General features: G+C 51.6%; 1 protein-coding gene across 2 annotated transcripts in view; it reads right to left on the bottom strand.

Moving 5' to 3' along the window:
- Positions 1 to 12,439, bottom strand: part of KCTD16 (potassium channel tetramerization domain containing 16) — a 52,041-nt gene extending 39,602 nt beyond the window's left edge. The window contains exons 1-2 of one of the 2 annotated variants that reach the window (XM_085074096.1): positions 11,750 to 12,439; positions 10,340 to 11,479 (exon numbers count right to left, since the gene is read on the bottom strand). In XM_085074096.1, coding sequence (XP_084930222.1) covers positions 10,340 to 11,171 — 832 coding nt within the window. In that variant the 5' untranslated portion in view covers positions 11,172 to 11,479; positions 11,750 to 12,439. The other variant, XM_085074097.1, reaches the window with a different exon arrangement.
- Between the last annotated feature and the right edge of the window lie 1,966 nt (positions 12,440 to 14,405).

Genomic DNA, 14,405 nt, shown 5'->3' with positions numbered 1-14,405 from the left:
CAGTCCCCTGGCACCAGCCTGTGCCCTGTGTTGGCCACAGGGGTGGCTGTGACTGTCTGGTCCCTCTGCTCCTCTGCCAGGCACCAGCCACAGTCACCTCCCTGACTCTGTTTGTGATGACAAACAGATGCTGAGACCCCAGCCAGAGCCAGAGTGGCTGGTATTGTGAAATCAGGGATAAGTTTGGATTCAAGAGCAAAAAAAGTCCTGTGAAGTGTCTAAAAAAACCTACTTTGCTAAATTAGCCCAGCAAGATTTATCCCATCTTTTAATTCATCATTGCTAGAGAGGCTGTTGAAAGTCTTTGCATATTTTTTATTGGTCCTAGTGGGAAGAAATCCATTTTAAAATGGAAATTAATATAATATCTGCACGGCCCTATTCAGTGATTTCTTTTTGCTTAGCAATATTGTAGAGTTACAAACCATACATCATGTCCTCTGCTGCCCAGAATCAATTTCTTCACAGAAGAAAACCAGAAATGTGCTCCCTCACCACTGCAGGATATAAAGTGAATGAAGCCGAGGGAGGGGAGGAAGGCAAAACACAACCAAGCAAGTAAATCTTACAGACGTAGCCCATATCCATTTTTTCCTGATCAATGGAACTATGTAGGCATGTTCACAAAATTTAATTAAGTCCCGTTCCCCAAGAAATCTATGTGCAATGTTCCTCTGCAATTATTTATTTACTATCTGCCATGTAGCTTTTAGCTTTCCTCGGGAGAATGCTGGATTTCCGCTGCATTTCCATCAGCACAGGCTGCTTCCAAAGGGGCTGGGGGAGGGTTTGCTCTTCCCTCACTGTCTGTGTGCTGATTGTCTCCTTGCAAAGAAAATCTGTTCATGTCTTTAGACTCACTTCAGTGTTATGGAGTCATAGAACCATGGAATGGTTTGGGCTGGAAGAGACCTTAAATCTCATCCAGTGCCACCCCAGCCATGGCAGGGACACCTTCCACTGTCCCAGGCTGCTCCCAGCCCTGTCCAGCCTGGCCTTGGACACTGCCAGGGATCCAGGGGCAGCCACAGCTTCTGTGGGCACCCTGGGCCAGGGCCTCACCATGCTCTTCTCTGTATCCCATCCATCCCTGCCCTCTGGCAGTTTGAAGCCATTCCCCCTTGTCCTGTCCCTCCATCCCTTGTCCAAAGTCCCTCTCCAGCTTCCTTGCAGTGTCCCTTCAGGCACTGGAAGGGCAGACTGGCTCACCCCAAAGCTTCTCTGCTCCAGGCTGGCACTCTGATGGTGTTTGTACCAAAGCCATGGGCAAAAGCTGGAAAAGCAAAGTTCACATGACACCCAGACATCTCTGCTGCCAGCTGTGGGATGCTGGGGGAGCCAAGGCTCCTGCCTGCTGACATCCAGGCTTGGTTTGATCCCGAGCCAGGTGCTGCTGGATGCACAAACTCCAGCCCTGTGCTCCTGCAGGGAATTGGTCTGGGCACAGCGTGCAACAGGCAGTCCCAGGGCCAGGAGCCACCTCAGGGATGGGAACAGAGCAGCCTCAGCCAGCCCTGAATGCCTCGGTTTAGCTCTTGGCACCAAAGAGGCTGTGGAGATGCTCAGGGAGAGGTGGGCAAATCTGTCATCCTCCCACACGAGCAGGGCCTGCCTGCCAACGTGCCACCTGCCTCATGCCAGCCTGCCTGGGACACGTGGGCTGCTGCTGGAGGGAAGGCAAGCAATTATTGACAGTTTCAAATGGATCCACTCCAGCCCTTCGAGTTTCAGCACGGGAAAGATTACTTGGATTTCTTAAACTCAGAAAACTTGTATGAAGTGAACTGTAATGCTTCCTAGGTACAAGTCAAGTATTTTTAAGATTTAGAAAAGGAAATAAGTTAGAGCAGAGTTTGATCCTCCTTCTCAATGACCTCCACCAGAGCTGGGACCTGAGCTCTCCCCAGAACTGGAGATGTCACTAAGTTGGGAAAACTCTTCCCACAGACCAAACCCAAAAGAACTATTCAATCCCTGTGCATGAAATGGTAACTCTTCTGCCTTCACCTACAGGACTCTAAAGCAGCAGATTCTTTAATCAAGTCTTTACCAGTGAAAGCATTTTTATCAGCATCCTTATTTAAATATTCTTTGTCTATGCAAGGGAAGGCAGAGAAGGTTTCTGTTCCTCTGCTCTGAGGGAAGGGAATGATTTAATCCTCACATAATACAAGTGCATTGACTTGAGAGAATAGAGGGTTTGTTCTCTTGAATGCTCACAAATTAATGAAATCAAGAATACCTGGGCCCTGCTCTTCTCCCAGCTAGAAAGGAGAGGTTTTGGTGATTGTGCTCTGCCAGGGAGAGTGAAGCCACACGTGGACTGCACGTGGGCTGAGTTCAACAGGGCCCAGGGGAATTTCCTCAGGCTCTGGGTACAAAACCTCCTAGTGATGAGGCTGTGGGTCAAGAGATGATGGCAGGATGGGGAGAAAGTCATGGTGTGCAGTGCTGGCAGGAGTGGCAGAGGCTCAGAGAGCACTTGGGCTAAAGCAGGCACAGGCAGTGTCCCTGTGCTGGCACTGCTGAGGCACCTGCAGGGCTCTTCCAGCTCTGGCCCTCCTGGCTGTGGAGTGCCCAGGGAAGGGAACAGAGCTGGGAAGGGGCTGGAGAACCTGGAGAGGCTGAGGGAGCTGGGAAAGGAGCTCAGCCTGGAGCAAAGGAGGCTCAGGGGGACCTTGTGGCTCTGCACAGCTGCTGACAGGAGGGGACAGCCGGGGGGTCAGGCTGTGCTCCAGGGAACAGGAACAGCAGGAGAGGGAACAGCCTCAGGCTGGGCCAGGGGAGGGGCAGGTGTTGGAAAGGACTTCCCAGGGAGGTTTGCAGTCCCCATCCCTGCAGGTGTCCAAGGAAGGACTGGAGGTGGCACTGAGTGCTCTGGGTTGGGGACAAGGTGGGGATTGGGCACAGCCTGGACTCCATGGTCTAGGAGGGCTTTTCCAGCATCAGTGATCCTGAGATTCTGTGACTCTGTGCCAGCATGTCACTGTCAAACTCCTGAGACAGCAGGAACCCAACTTCCAAGAAGTTTTCAGCAACATTTTTCCAGCACTGACCTCTCAAGGAAGCCCAGGTGTGCTTAGCTAAAGCCCATGAAATGCATTCCCTGAGTCACAACGAGATATTTTCCATGGCAGCCTTTCCAATTAGCCAGATCCCACGGGAGCCTCACTGCCAGGGCCAGCAGCAGCACAGCTGCACAAATGCTGGGCCAGCTCTGCACTGGGGGAGCTGCTGCAGCTCTGCTGGGCTCAGCACAGCTCCTGCCACTAGCCCCAGCTCCTCAGAGATGCTCTTCTGGCTGTAAATATAACATCAGCAACAAAGGGCATAAATAATAGAACAAATGGCATTATTTATGCATAAAAATGATGTTACCACTGACCACCACTGGACCATTAATTCAGAAACAGAATTCCCTCTGTAATTCCACAGGAGGACAGTGGTCATTTATTTTCCCCACAATTATGCTGCAACATCTAACCAAAGGAAAAAGCACCAGGCAGGCTCTTGAGGCCCAGCTCCCTGCACTGACTGATTATCAGGAGAGAAAACCAAAGGCAACATACTTTTAGAACAAGCAGTAACTCTGAGCTCAGATTCCTTGTTATTGATTTTGGCATGTTAGAACAAGGGGGGTTGAGCTCTTCATTGAGGCACCTCGGTGTTTTTCCCTCATCTGCCACATGACAGCACACTGGGAGAGAAATTCTGTTCCAGCTGTGAAAAGACCCACCATGGATCCTGCTGGTAGATTTAGTGTAAGTGGTGGTCAAAATTCCCATTTCCACAGGAGCATCCAGGGGCAGATTTGCAATAAGCCACGTTCACCTCCCTGCCCCAGGATCAGCCTCTGCCATCCTTCATGGGACAGAGGTGGACTTGCTCACACCTCCAGGGAAAGCTCTGAGCTGAGAACAATCCAGGGACAACCCCTCTGAAGGAGCACAAACACTTTCCCAAGCTCTCTGGTGCTGTGGTCTTTGTCCACTCAAGCTTTGCTTGGAGTTTCTGGCTTTGAAAATATTTAAAGTGCAAAATTCAGTCAAAATCAGCATGTTCCACTGGGTTCTATTTCAGCCTGATTTAATTCCACTGTAAAAATACACTCTGATTCAGTTTGATGGAAATTCAATCTGAAGTCTTGAAATGAGTCTCCTCCAAAATATGCAGAGTGTTTCTCTACACTTGACTTTGAGGCCCTGGCAGGAGGGCAGAGCTGGGTCTGTTCCCAGCTGCAGCCCCTGCTCAGATGCAGGGTGGGAGCATTGCTCAGGCTGCTGCTCCCTCCAAACTGTTCTAGGAACACACCAAAGCTCAGGACCATTTTCCTCCTCAGAATTTGGTGTTTGGGGATGCTGTACTCACTTCCCAACACACTCCAGAGCCCTGTGCTGGAGCACAGCTCTGAAGGTATCCCAAGGCAGACCTACAGAAGTTAATTTTCAAGGTTTTCATAGAATCACAGAACATCCCGAGTTGGAAAGGATCCACCAGGATCATCCAAAGTCTAACTCCTCACCCTGCATAGGATATCCCTGAGAATCCCACCCTGAGTCAGAAATGCAGGAATTGTACCAAAAAACCCCCTAAACCCCACCAAATCAGGCAAGTCCTTTTTACAGAACTGCTCAGAACATCTCTGACGAAATTATTTCCCTCCAACCTGCTGCCTCATCAAAGCTGAGGAGTTTCTGTGACACACAGGATACTTTGCTCGCAGGAATGATGGGATTCCACTGATCTGAGACAAAGAAAACTGAGAGAGGTGAGCAATTTAAAGGAGAAATTCCAAGCTGCTGGCTCCATCCTGGATGTCCCTTGGTCCCAGGGCCAAGCAGCACCATGGCAGCACCAGGGGCATCACAGCAGCAGGATGGATTGCAAACCAGGATGGCCTCAGCTCTCCTCACTTTGTTTCTGCTAGAGGAATTTTTTAGCTGCCCTAACAGCTAATCAATGAGCTCCTGGAAATCGTTAATCACTTCGTTAGGAGATTCAGAGGCAGCGCAGGGAAATTTGTAACGTGAGTGATGGATGAAGAGCTCGGGGATGGGAAGGACATAAGTGAGAGTCGATAGAGAGAGGGCAGCAGGGTCACACAAATTGACCAATTTGTATTTATGGGGATTTCAATACAGCTTGGCCCAGCTGCTGGAAGGCAAAACAATTCTAACAACTCCAGGCTTCTCGCTCTCCTTCAAGCATCATTAGAGAGCTAATTTAACCAGCTAGTTTGGGAAAGCTAAGGAAAACAGCCCACCCAGGACCCTGATAGTCATTCTCTACTTTATTTACTCAGCCCCTGTGACCAGAGATAAAGCTGAGAGACAATCACTCCAAGCTTGACAAAAAAAGGATTCTTCTTTCTGTGTGCAAAGATGTAATTTGGATTTTGCTTTGTGTCTCCATATTTATTGTACATTAGCCTTGAACTTGAAAAGCCGGAAAATAAAAAAAGAGAAGAAACTGAGAAAATATTGTGGTTACAAAATTAAACAAATCCAGGATGGCTGGACAGAAAAAAACCAACCTGCTGCAAGGAAGTGTTTGTCTGTGTGCACAATATGTTGCTGGTATTTATTGAATGGCAAATCTTGTGTTGTGTTTTCTTATTTACATTCCTTCACTCTTTCTGATTCTGTTTTCCTGAGACCCAGAGCTACATTTCAACAAACTTTGGGAAAGGCCAGACCTCACCAGGCTGCAGGGGGCTGCAGAAGGGGCTGGTAGGAGCCATTCCTTGGCTTGCACCCAGGATTCTGCCATCCCAGGGCAGCACACTGGGCATTCCCAATTTCCACAGCTCTCTAGAACACGTCTGCTTTCCTTACAGCAAACCCCTGCCCTGCTCAGCCTCCCCAAATGGGGCTGTGGGACCTTGTGTGCTGCTCCTGGCAAGCAGCCAGCTCAAGGCTGCAATTTCAAATACTTTGATTTTATTTCCCCCTAAATGCCAGCCCTCCTTGGTTAATCCTGTAGTCATTACAGTCTTTTTCTGGATCACAGAGCAGCAGCAGCACTGCAAGGGCCACGGGGAGGCCATGCCATCCTTGCTGGTTCCTCAACAGCACTTCTCTTACATTGTCAGAATAAACTCTGAGCTCTAAATCCAACCAACTCTTTTACTATTCACTTAGTGAGCAGCAGATTCCTGGCCTAATCTGACAATCAGATTTGACACAACGGGTTTGCAGTGAGTATTTGGAAATTTCTCATCAGCATTTCTCATCTATGGAGTAACTCTAATCAACAACTGTGCAGGTTTTACTGTCTGCCCTGACAGATTGGGAGAGAGAAAAAGCTCAAAGTCCTTCAGCCATGAAGACACTGACAGACCTGGCTGGCTGCAGCCCCACCTGCAGATGCTCATCCTGGTGAGAGGTTTGCTTTGGCAAGAGGGACCAGAGGCACGGATGATGACAATAATTACTCAGAAACAGAAACATCTCCTGTCAGCGGGGAAGGAGTTTGCATTATTCATTGGATTAGACTTCATTTTGCTCACTTTGGGGTCATTTTGATCTTCACTGATTTAAAACCAGACAAAAGCAGCTACTGGATTAAGTGACAGTATGGGTTTGAAGAGAACTGGGTGATGTTCCTCTCCCACATCCTGCCCGTTTGACAGCACAGCTGTGGGTGTCACCGTGCAAGAGTGCTGCATTTTGTGAGTCAAATTTCTGCCACACAAGGAGTTTCTGAGTCAGTGGCAGGCCCATCACTATGGGATCCTTTCACTCAGTCACACATGCATGCCGACAGGCCCCAGATGGCTGCAGAGATCCCAAATGGATCCTCTTGTATTACAGACACCAGGATTATCCCAGGGAATCATATCCAATGCATGGGCATCAGGGAAAGTCGCCTGACATTCCTCCTTCCTCCTGCACATCTGACCCAAGAGGATTCATCTCTTTATCCCAGGATACTCTGCAGCCCACTTCACAAAGGTCTGTGCACATCAGCCTCCTGCCAGCAGCTGCAAGGCACAGCCAGCTCCTTCTGCACAGAGCAGTGGAGGCCCCACATTCACAGGGTCCCTGGAGTGAGTACAGCCAGCACAGGTCCTGCAGGAGCAGGAGTGTCATTAATTCCTTTTTGGCTTTCAGAGCTGCAGCACCAGGAAGGTCTCATGGTTTCCTTGCACATCTGCAGGTGCCTGAGATGCTCCCCATGTGCAGCTGTGAAGTGGCAGTGCAAGGAAAGGCTCCACCAGATCAGACCACTGTGCTGATTTTCTGCTCAGACTTTGAGGCACAGCCTTGGGAGGAGCAGGGACAGACATCTGTCCACATCCCTGTGCTCCTCACTGCTCGAGAACGTGAAGGAGCACTGGCCAACCTCTCCACCTTTTGCTGTGGGGAAATACTTGGGTTGAACTGAGGGCAGAAGCATCTGACAAATTCCCCCTTGCCGTGGCTGGGTGAGGTTGTCAGTATCCCCACCTCATCCCTAGTTCATTCTGTCCAGGCTGTGTGTGAATTCTCTCTCCTCTCCCTCCATCTGTAGTCCCTCTGTACCTGCCCACAGCTCTCCTCTCGCCAGCCCCACTGCCTGGCTGAGCAGAGGTGCCAGCTGTGCCCCAAGGACAGCCCTGCTGTCCCCATGCCTGCCTGGCTGCTCCTCAGCAAGCAGCTCTGGGCTGGCAGTGCCAGGCTCACCCTGCAGAGCTGCATTTCGGGAAAGCCTCCTCCCCAGGGAGCACACCCTGCTGCACACACATCCTTCCCAGCAGCAGCCTGACCACGGGACAAGAGGCCATGCAATATTGATGGTGCAGTGCTTTCCCAGCACTCGCTGTACCAGGGTGAGAGCTGCTCAGCTCACACCCCCTCCGCTCCATCTGAGCCACTTTCAGATGGATTAGCACATGAAAAATGTTCTTTATCTTCGTGCCAACCACAGGCATTTACCTTCCTAGTGGCATTTGGAGCATACAACATATTTGGTGTATCCAAACACCATTCCTCCATGTATTCTTCCTTCTTTGCAACTAATCATCCTTTCCAACCTGGGAAGATTCTCTCCAGCAGGCCTTTCACAGGAGCTCCTGAGCAGCCCTGCAAAGACCACCTCTGCCTCCCCCTCCCCAGCTGTATTAGACTCCTCCCAGGTTCAGGCCCATTAACCTGCTCCCAACCGCTTGATGGATTAATGCTTACACAGACACAGTTGGCAGCTTCTGAATAAATAATTACGGCTAAGCAGCTGCCGAGGAGATGCCATGTTCCACTGCAAAGCCAGATGTCAATTTTATTGGTCCTCAAAGTTTCAAATCAAATGCTTTTGGGAAAATTGAAATGAAAATATTTTGGGAGATTTAGAGAGGGAATTCTATTGCTCCAAGTGAATTCTGGACCCTGCTCTTGGGTGGATCAGCTGCAGCCAGCAGTGAGTGTGGGGCAGGGAAGATTTGCAGCTGGAGCTCCATGGCAGCAGCAATGGAACCAGGCAGAACAGAACCACATGGATCAGGACAAGAAAGAGACATCTGGCACCACAGCCATGGCTTTGGCTTTTGCCTGGGGAAGGACCCTCCGAAAAATCCACTTCTGAAGCTGGATCAGTGTCAAAACCACACAAAATTGATCAGAGCCAAATGCAAAGCCTGCTGAACCAGATAGGAATCTTCCCAGGAACTTTAATTGGATTTAACTGCTGAGAGAAGATTTTGTGACACCTGTTATGGACTTTCACTCTCCAAAATTTCTAAGGTACCTCTCCTCTTGGTCCCTACCTTGGCTGTATTGATATGAGAGCAGTGAGCAATCCTTGAAGGTAAAAAACTGAGAAATATGAAAATCAGGAGTCCATGTTCCTTTCAGGGAAAACTCACATTCTTCCTCTCCTCAATTAGCAATGACCATTGTGCCTATAAAGAACTTATATTATTTTCTTATTTTAAATATAAATGCCAGACCAATTTGTTCTAATCCATTCCTTTAACTACATTAATTCTCCTCCTAGAACTTGTACAAGACACTGTAATTTCAAGCAGAAGCTGCTTAATAACACAAATCATCCATCCCTGTTGCAATATAAGCGGATCCATGACCTTAGAGCTATTTTGCTAAGAAATCCAGCTAGAAAACTAATTTTAAGTAAATCTACAGATGTCAAAAACCCAGATGGCTTTTCAGGATGCTAACTTAAGCTTCATTGCATAAGCAGATTAGGGCTGCCTGTTGAGCCTCACACAAGAGTAGATGGCGCTGAATCCACGGAATTACACCCAAACTGTTCACTTCCTGATGCATCTTCCATCGAAAACTTTAGTCAGCTCCCCACGCCAGGATCCTGCTCACTGTGAGCACCACACCCAGGGCAGCAGCTCTGCCAGACAAGCGTTATCCCTTTATCCCTCTATCCCCCTATCCCTCTGTCCCTGTATCTCTCTATCCCTCTATTCCACTCCCAAGGCCACTGGCCAAAGCAGCAGCTGGCTAGAGCTGATGGATGGGGCAATCGTTCCATCCTTCATCCTCCTCAAATGAAAACAGAGGAAAACAGCCTCCTGAGCCTCTCAAATATTTCAGCCCAGCAGTTGTGGAATGATTTTGTGATACAGACTCATTGAATCTGGATTAGCCCGGTGTTACCATTGGTAACCAGCCTGTACCTGGGTATCAGCTCCGAAGTTAATGAGCCCTCGAGCACTCAGGGCTCAGACCAGCGGAGCAGAGTGGATGCGATGTGACTGCGGGAAGCATGGCACACACTTCTCCTGGGGAGGACACTTTGTTTTCCATGGGCATATTGCATAACAAGGCACAGCCGCTGCCCCTCCCTGCTCTGAGCCCCCATTCCAGAGCACAGCATCTGCCTCTGAGAGGACCTCACTGAAATGCAGCCGGAGGGATGGAATTGTGTTTTCCCTCCCCTGCGTGGAAGTGTGGCAGGGCTGCTGACAGATGGTTCGGCCGCCTGTGGCTGATGATTATCAAGCCGCTATTACCTTTGCAAAGTGAATCCCTTTCGAAGGTTTCCTGTGACGCGTTCCGCGGTGTTTGCACACTCGTGCTGTGTCCCACACGTCCCGGGAAGCGTGCGAGGCGCTCGGGCGCTGATTTACACCGCCGGAGGCACAGCGTCCTCCCGGCTCGGGGCAGGGCGCTTTCGGCAGTCTGTGCTGCCACCTAGCCAGGGCCAGCCCGCCCAGCCCAGCATCGCTCTACACCTCCGGAGCTCACACCGAAATGCATTCCCCGCATCTCAACACAGCCCGGGCTGCGGCAGGCACGGGAAATCGGCGCTCCCCGCGCTTTGGGGATGTAGGGCAGCGGGAGGAGCAGCCCGGAGCTCGAGGTCACATTGCCCCCCCACGCCTGCTACTTACGGTAGAAGACATATTCGGTGTAGCTGGACCAGACCTTGTCGTCGGTGTACTGGTTGACGAAGGAAGCCGTCACCGAGGAGTTGCAGGCCACCATGTGGAATCCACACTCGGACAACATGTCAAAAGCCCTCTCCAGGTGCTTGAACTTGAGATAAAACCTGGAGGTGTACCTTTCTGGAGCCCTGTCTGGGTCTCTGCTTTCATTCAAACTTTCTCCAAAAACCTCTTTGACCAAAGAAATCCTTCCACAAACCAAAATCCTTGGGACCCTCCTGAATTTGGCATCTGCCTGGCTCTCCCTGCCGATAGTGCACGAGCCGCGGTAGCCGATGGTGATGAATCCCCACTTGCGATCCGGCGGCAGCAGCGATGAGGGAGGGCAAATTCTCGTGTCGCTGCCTTGGGACACCTCTTCATAGTCACTGTGGCAATAATCGTCGGGGCTTTGCTTGCTGTCCTCGGGAGTCAGGAGTTTGACCAAGTCCGGGAGCTGGAAGTACTCAGCCTCCCTCTTGAGCCTTCCCTTCTCTGGGAAGTGGTCAGGCAGAACCACTTGCTTGTCCCTGAGATAGTCCAGAATGTAGCGGAAAAGGAAACCATCTCTGTCGATGAAGAATCTTCCCTTGGAGTCCTTGGCCAGGTCGTTGGCTGTGTCTCTCTTTGGGGTGAACATTTTCCAGAGCAGGGAGTGAGGGGTGCCAACCAAGGTGGAGTGGCGAGTGAAGTAAACCTGGCCGCCCACGTTGAGCTCCACCACCTCGGGGAAGGAGTGCAGCCCCGGCCCCTGCTCCCGAGGAGGAAGGTAAGTCCTGCAGTTGCCACTTAGAGCCATCGTAGTTGAAACTGGAAATCAGCAGCACGGAGCAGCAGGACTATCAATCACATCAGAAGGTAGAATAAGGCTCCCGACATTAAGGAGAAACAAGGGGGAAATGAGAAGTGAGAAAATAAAAATAGCCAAAAGGATTGTTAAAAAAAAAAATCTGAATTGTCCATGAGTGACAGTGTGGCAGAAGTGGTTTATATACTGAGCCACGGAAGCTGGAGAGCAATCACCTCATGAAATGCAATCACATCATTAGATCTTCCAACAAAGCCATCAAAATCAAGGTCAAGCCAAGCCTATGGTCATTCACAGGTCTGTGAAAAGGGAAAACAAAATAAGGCACAAATTACTCTTCTAAGCATCACAGCTGCTGCAACAGAGCAAAGCAGAGCAGTTTGTAGAGCCAAGCTAAATCTGCTAAATAGGTCTCTTTTTTTGGCAAGTTCTACGCTTCTATTTCACAAGTATTCATCAATGGAAAGGCTACATAGGACTCCACTGTTTAAAAGAAACTGCATACTTCATCTTTAAAGAAACATCTAAATTAGACATGCACACGAGGGAACAAGAACAGGGAGTCTTACCTTGGTTACAATTAATGCATAGGTCTTGTAAAGAAACCCAAAATGTCAAGACACTCAGAACACACATACAGGCACACAGGGTCCGGGTAGTGTGAATCCGATCCCAGCAAGGGACAGCAAAGGCAAGAGAAGTGCTCTTAGCAGCATCCACGGAGGTCTCAAGTGTTAAACCGAGTCACAGGGAAGTTAACCGTGGAGGGTGAAGAGGAAACCAGTACATACAGCACGGCGGAGGAAAATAAATAAATAACAAACAAAGAAATAAATAAATAAAATAATTCCCGAGCGGATGCGCTGGGCTGGGGGAGCGGGAGGGCAGCGGGGGTGCGTCCGCCGGCCCCGATGACTTGCAGAAAGCCCGCAGCCTGCGCTAGGCACTGCCGGGCTCCGGCGGTTCCCGCGGCGGCAGCGCGGCCGGCGGCTCCCCCATGGCCCGCCGGGACCGCCGGCACCGCCGGGGCCGCCCCGCTCCGTCCGCTCCGCCCCGCTGCGCGCTCCGGGCTCCGCTCAGCCGCGCGGGGTCGGCAGCGCGGAGGGCGATGCCGATTGCATCATCTTAAAGGAGTCGGGCCGGGATGGGCGCCGGCGTCCCGCACCGGCACCGGGCAGCGCCGCGAACGGGCAGCGCTGGGCACAGCCGGACACGGGCAGCGCCGGGTGCAGCTGGGCACAGCCGGGCAGCGCCGCAAACGGGCAGCTCGGGGCAGCGCGGGGCACAGCCGGGCACAGCCGGGCACAGCCGGGCACAGCCGGGCAGCGCGGCAGCACCGCGGCCAGCAGCAGCACCGCGGCCAGCACCAGTCACCGCCTCACCGGCTCCGTGGCCGCCGGGCCGCCCAGCGCTGCCGCCCGCTCCGCTCCGCTCCGCTCCGCTCGAGTTGCGCTGAAGTCCCTCCCGCTCCGTCCCTCGGCCGGCAGCTCCCGTCCCCTGCCCGCCCGCAACGTGCCTGTCCCGGCTCGGCGCAGGGTCAGCCGGCGATGCGGGCGGGCAGCTCGGGGGCTCCCGGGGCGCTCGGCAGCGGCTGCCGGGCAGGACCGGGATTTGCTCCCGCTGCCGCCGCTCCTCATGTCCCCGCAGCCGGCAGGGAGGGGACCCGCGGGGGCGCGGGAGGGAGAAGGAGGGACCGGGGGCGGCTCCGGCGGTGCGGAGGACCCGCGCCCGCTTCACTCGCGGGTCTGTACCGGGGGAGCCGCGGGCGCGCAGGCATCGCCACCTCGTGTCCTTCCCGCTGCTCTGAAAGAGGAGCCGGAGCCCCAGGCAGCCCCGCTCACAGCCCCGGCTCGGCTCCAGCCCGGCGCTAGCAGCCCAAACCCAGCGGTGGAGCTGCGGGAAAAGCTCCCCGGAGTGCCCCACACTGGCGGGTATCCGCGGGAACGGGGGCACAGCCCTGTGCTAACACACGCCGCTTCTGGGCAAAAATGCTCCGCTCGGAATTAGAAACATATGAGAAAACAAAGGCTTTTACTCAAATGTTGACCAAAAGCTTTAGAGTGAAATCTCTGCGAGATGGAGTCACCATGCATGGGTAGATTTTGCTGACTGCAGTCAAGTTCACAGATTCCCAGAATATTCTGTGGAAGGGTCAAGGATCACCGAGTCCAGCTCTGAAGTAAATGGCCCACAGGGGGATTGAATCCACAGCCTTGGTGTTATTAGCACCATGCTCTAACCAACTGAGGTTGCAGATACTTCAGTGAGATTCTTCTGAAAACATGGCTAAAACAAAAGAGCCAAGAAGAGTAATTTTCAGGGCTAAGACAGAAAATCATTATTTGTGTATCTACAGACTTTTGAAATTAAATCAGAGCTGAGCAGTTAATCAAATCCTTGATTTTTACCTTAATAAATTAATTTTGAAGCAACTGCTGCACTCCTGAGCAAAGAGTCTGCCTCTTACTTCAGGATCCCTATTTTCAAACCAGCAGAATCTGGTGCTACTACAGAGCCTGCTGGCTGTGGCTCAGAGAAAAGCCCAAGTCCTGTGTCCTGCCCTTGTGGCTCTGCAGAGCAGCTGAAGCAATGCAGGTCAAGTCCTCCATAACCCTTGCACAGAGGATTTAAAGGTGGGATGTGAGATCATGTTCACTTAAATGTCTTCATTACTTTTTTAAGAGCCTGGTGCAGTCGGTGCAGACAGGATTTAACATCTGCATGACCAGCCAGAGGAAATGACAGCTCCCTCTGCGAGTGACAGTGCTGTCCCTGTTCTTAGCAGGGAGAATTGCATCAGCTTTTCCAAATATTTTAGTTGTCCATGACAGTCAATATGCTGCATCTAATTAAAATCCATTTTCATAAAGGCAGAGGTGCCATAGTGGCAGGGCTTGAAGAATCAATTCCCTCTCCCCAGTGAACACTGATAGTGTTTAAACCAGCAGGGAAGTGTTGTGATCTCCCCATGATCAACAAACCAAAGGCCCAAGGCTGGGGGTGAGGATGAGCTGGGCTGTGCTCCGAGGGCCAGGAGAGCACAGTGAGGGTGATGTGCAGGTGCTCAGTGAACAGGCAGGACAGGAGTTACCAAAACCTGTGACTCCTGAGGAGCTCAGTGATCAGGGGTGACAGGAGATACCAAAACCTGTGACTCCTGAGGAGCTCAGTGAACGGGCAGGACAGGAGTTACCAAAACCTGTGACTCCTGACGAGCTCAGTGAA

The sequence above is a fragment of the Lichenostomus cassidix genome, chromosome 13 (assembly GCF_008360975.1).
Source record: "Lichenostomus cassidix isolate B80296 chromosome 13, HeHo_3.0, whole genome shotgun sequence".
Classification (NCBI taxonomy): Eukaryota; Metazoa; Chordata; class Aves; order Passeriformes; family Meliphagidae; genus Lichenostomus; species Lichenostomus cassidix.
This window is presented reverse-complemented; position numbering and strand designations above follow the sequence as displayed.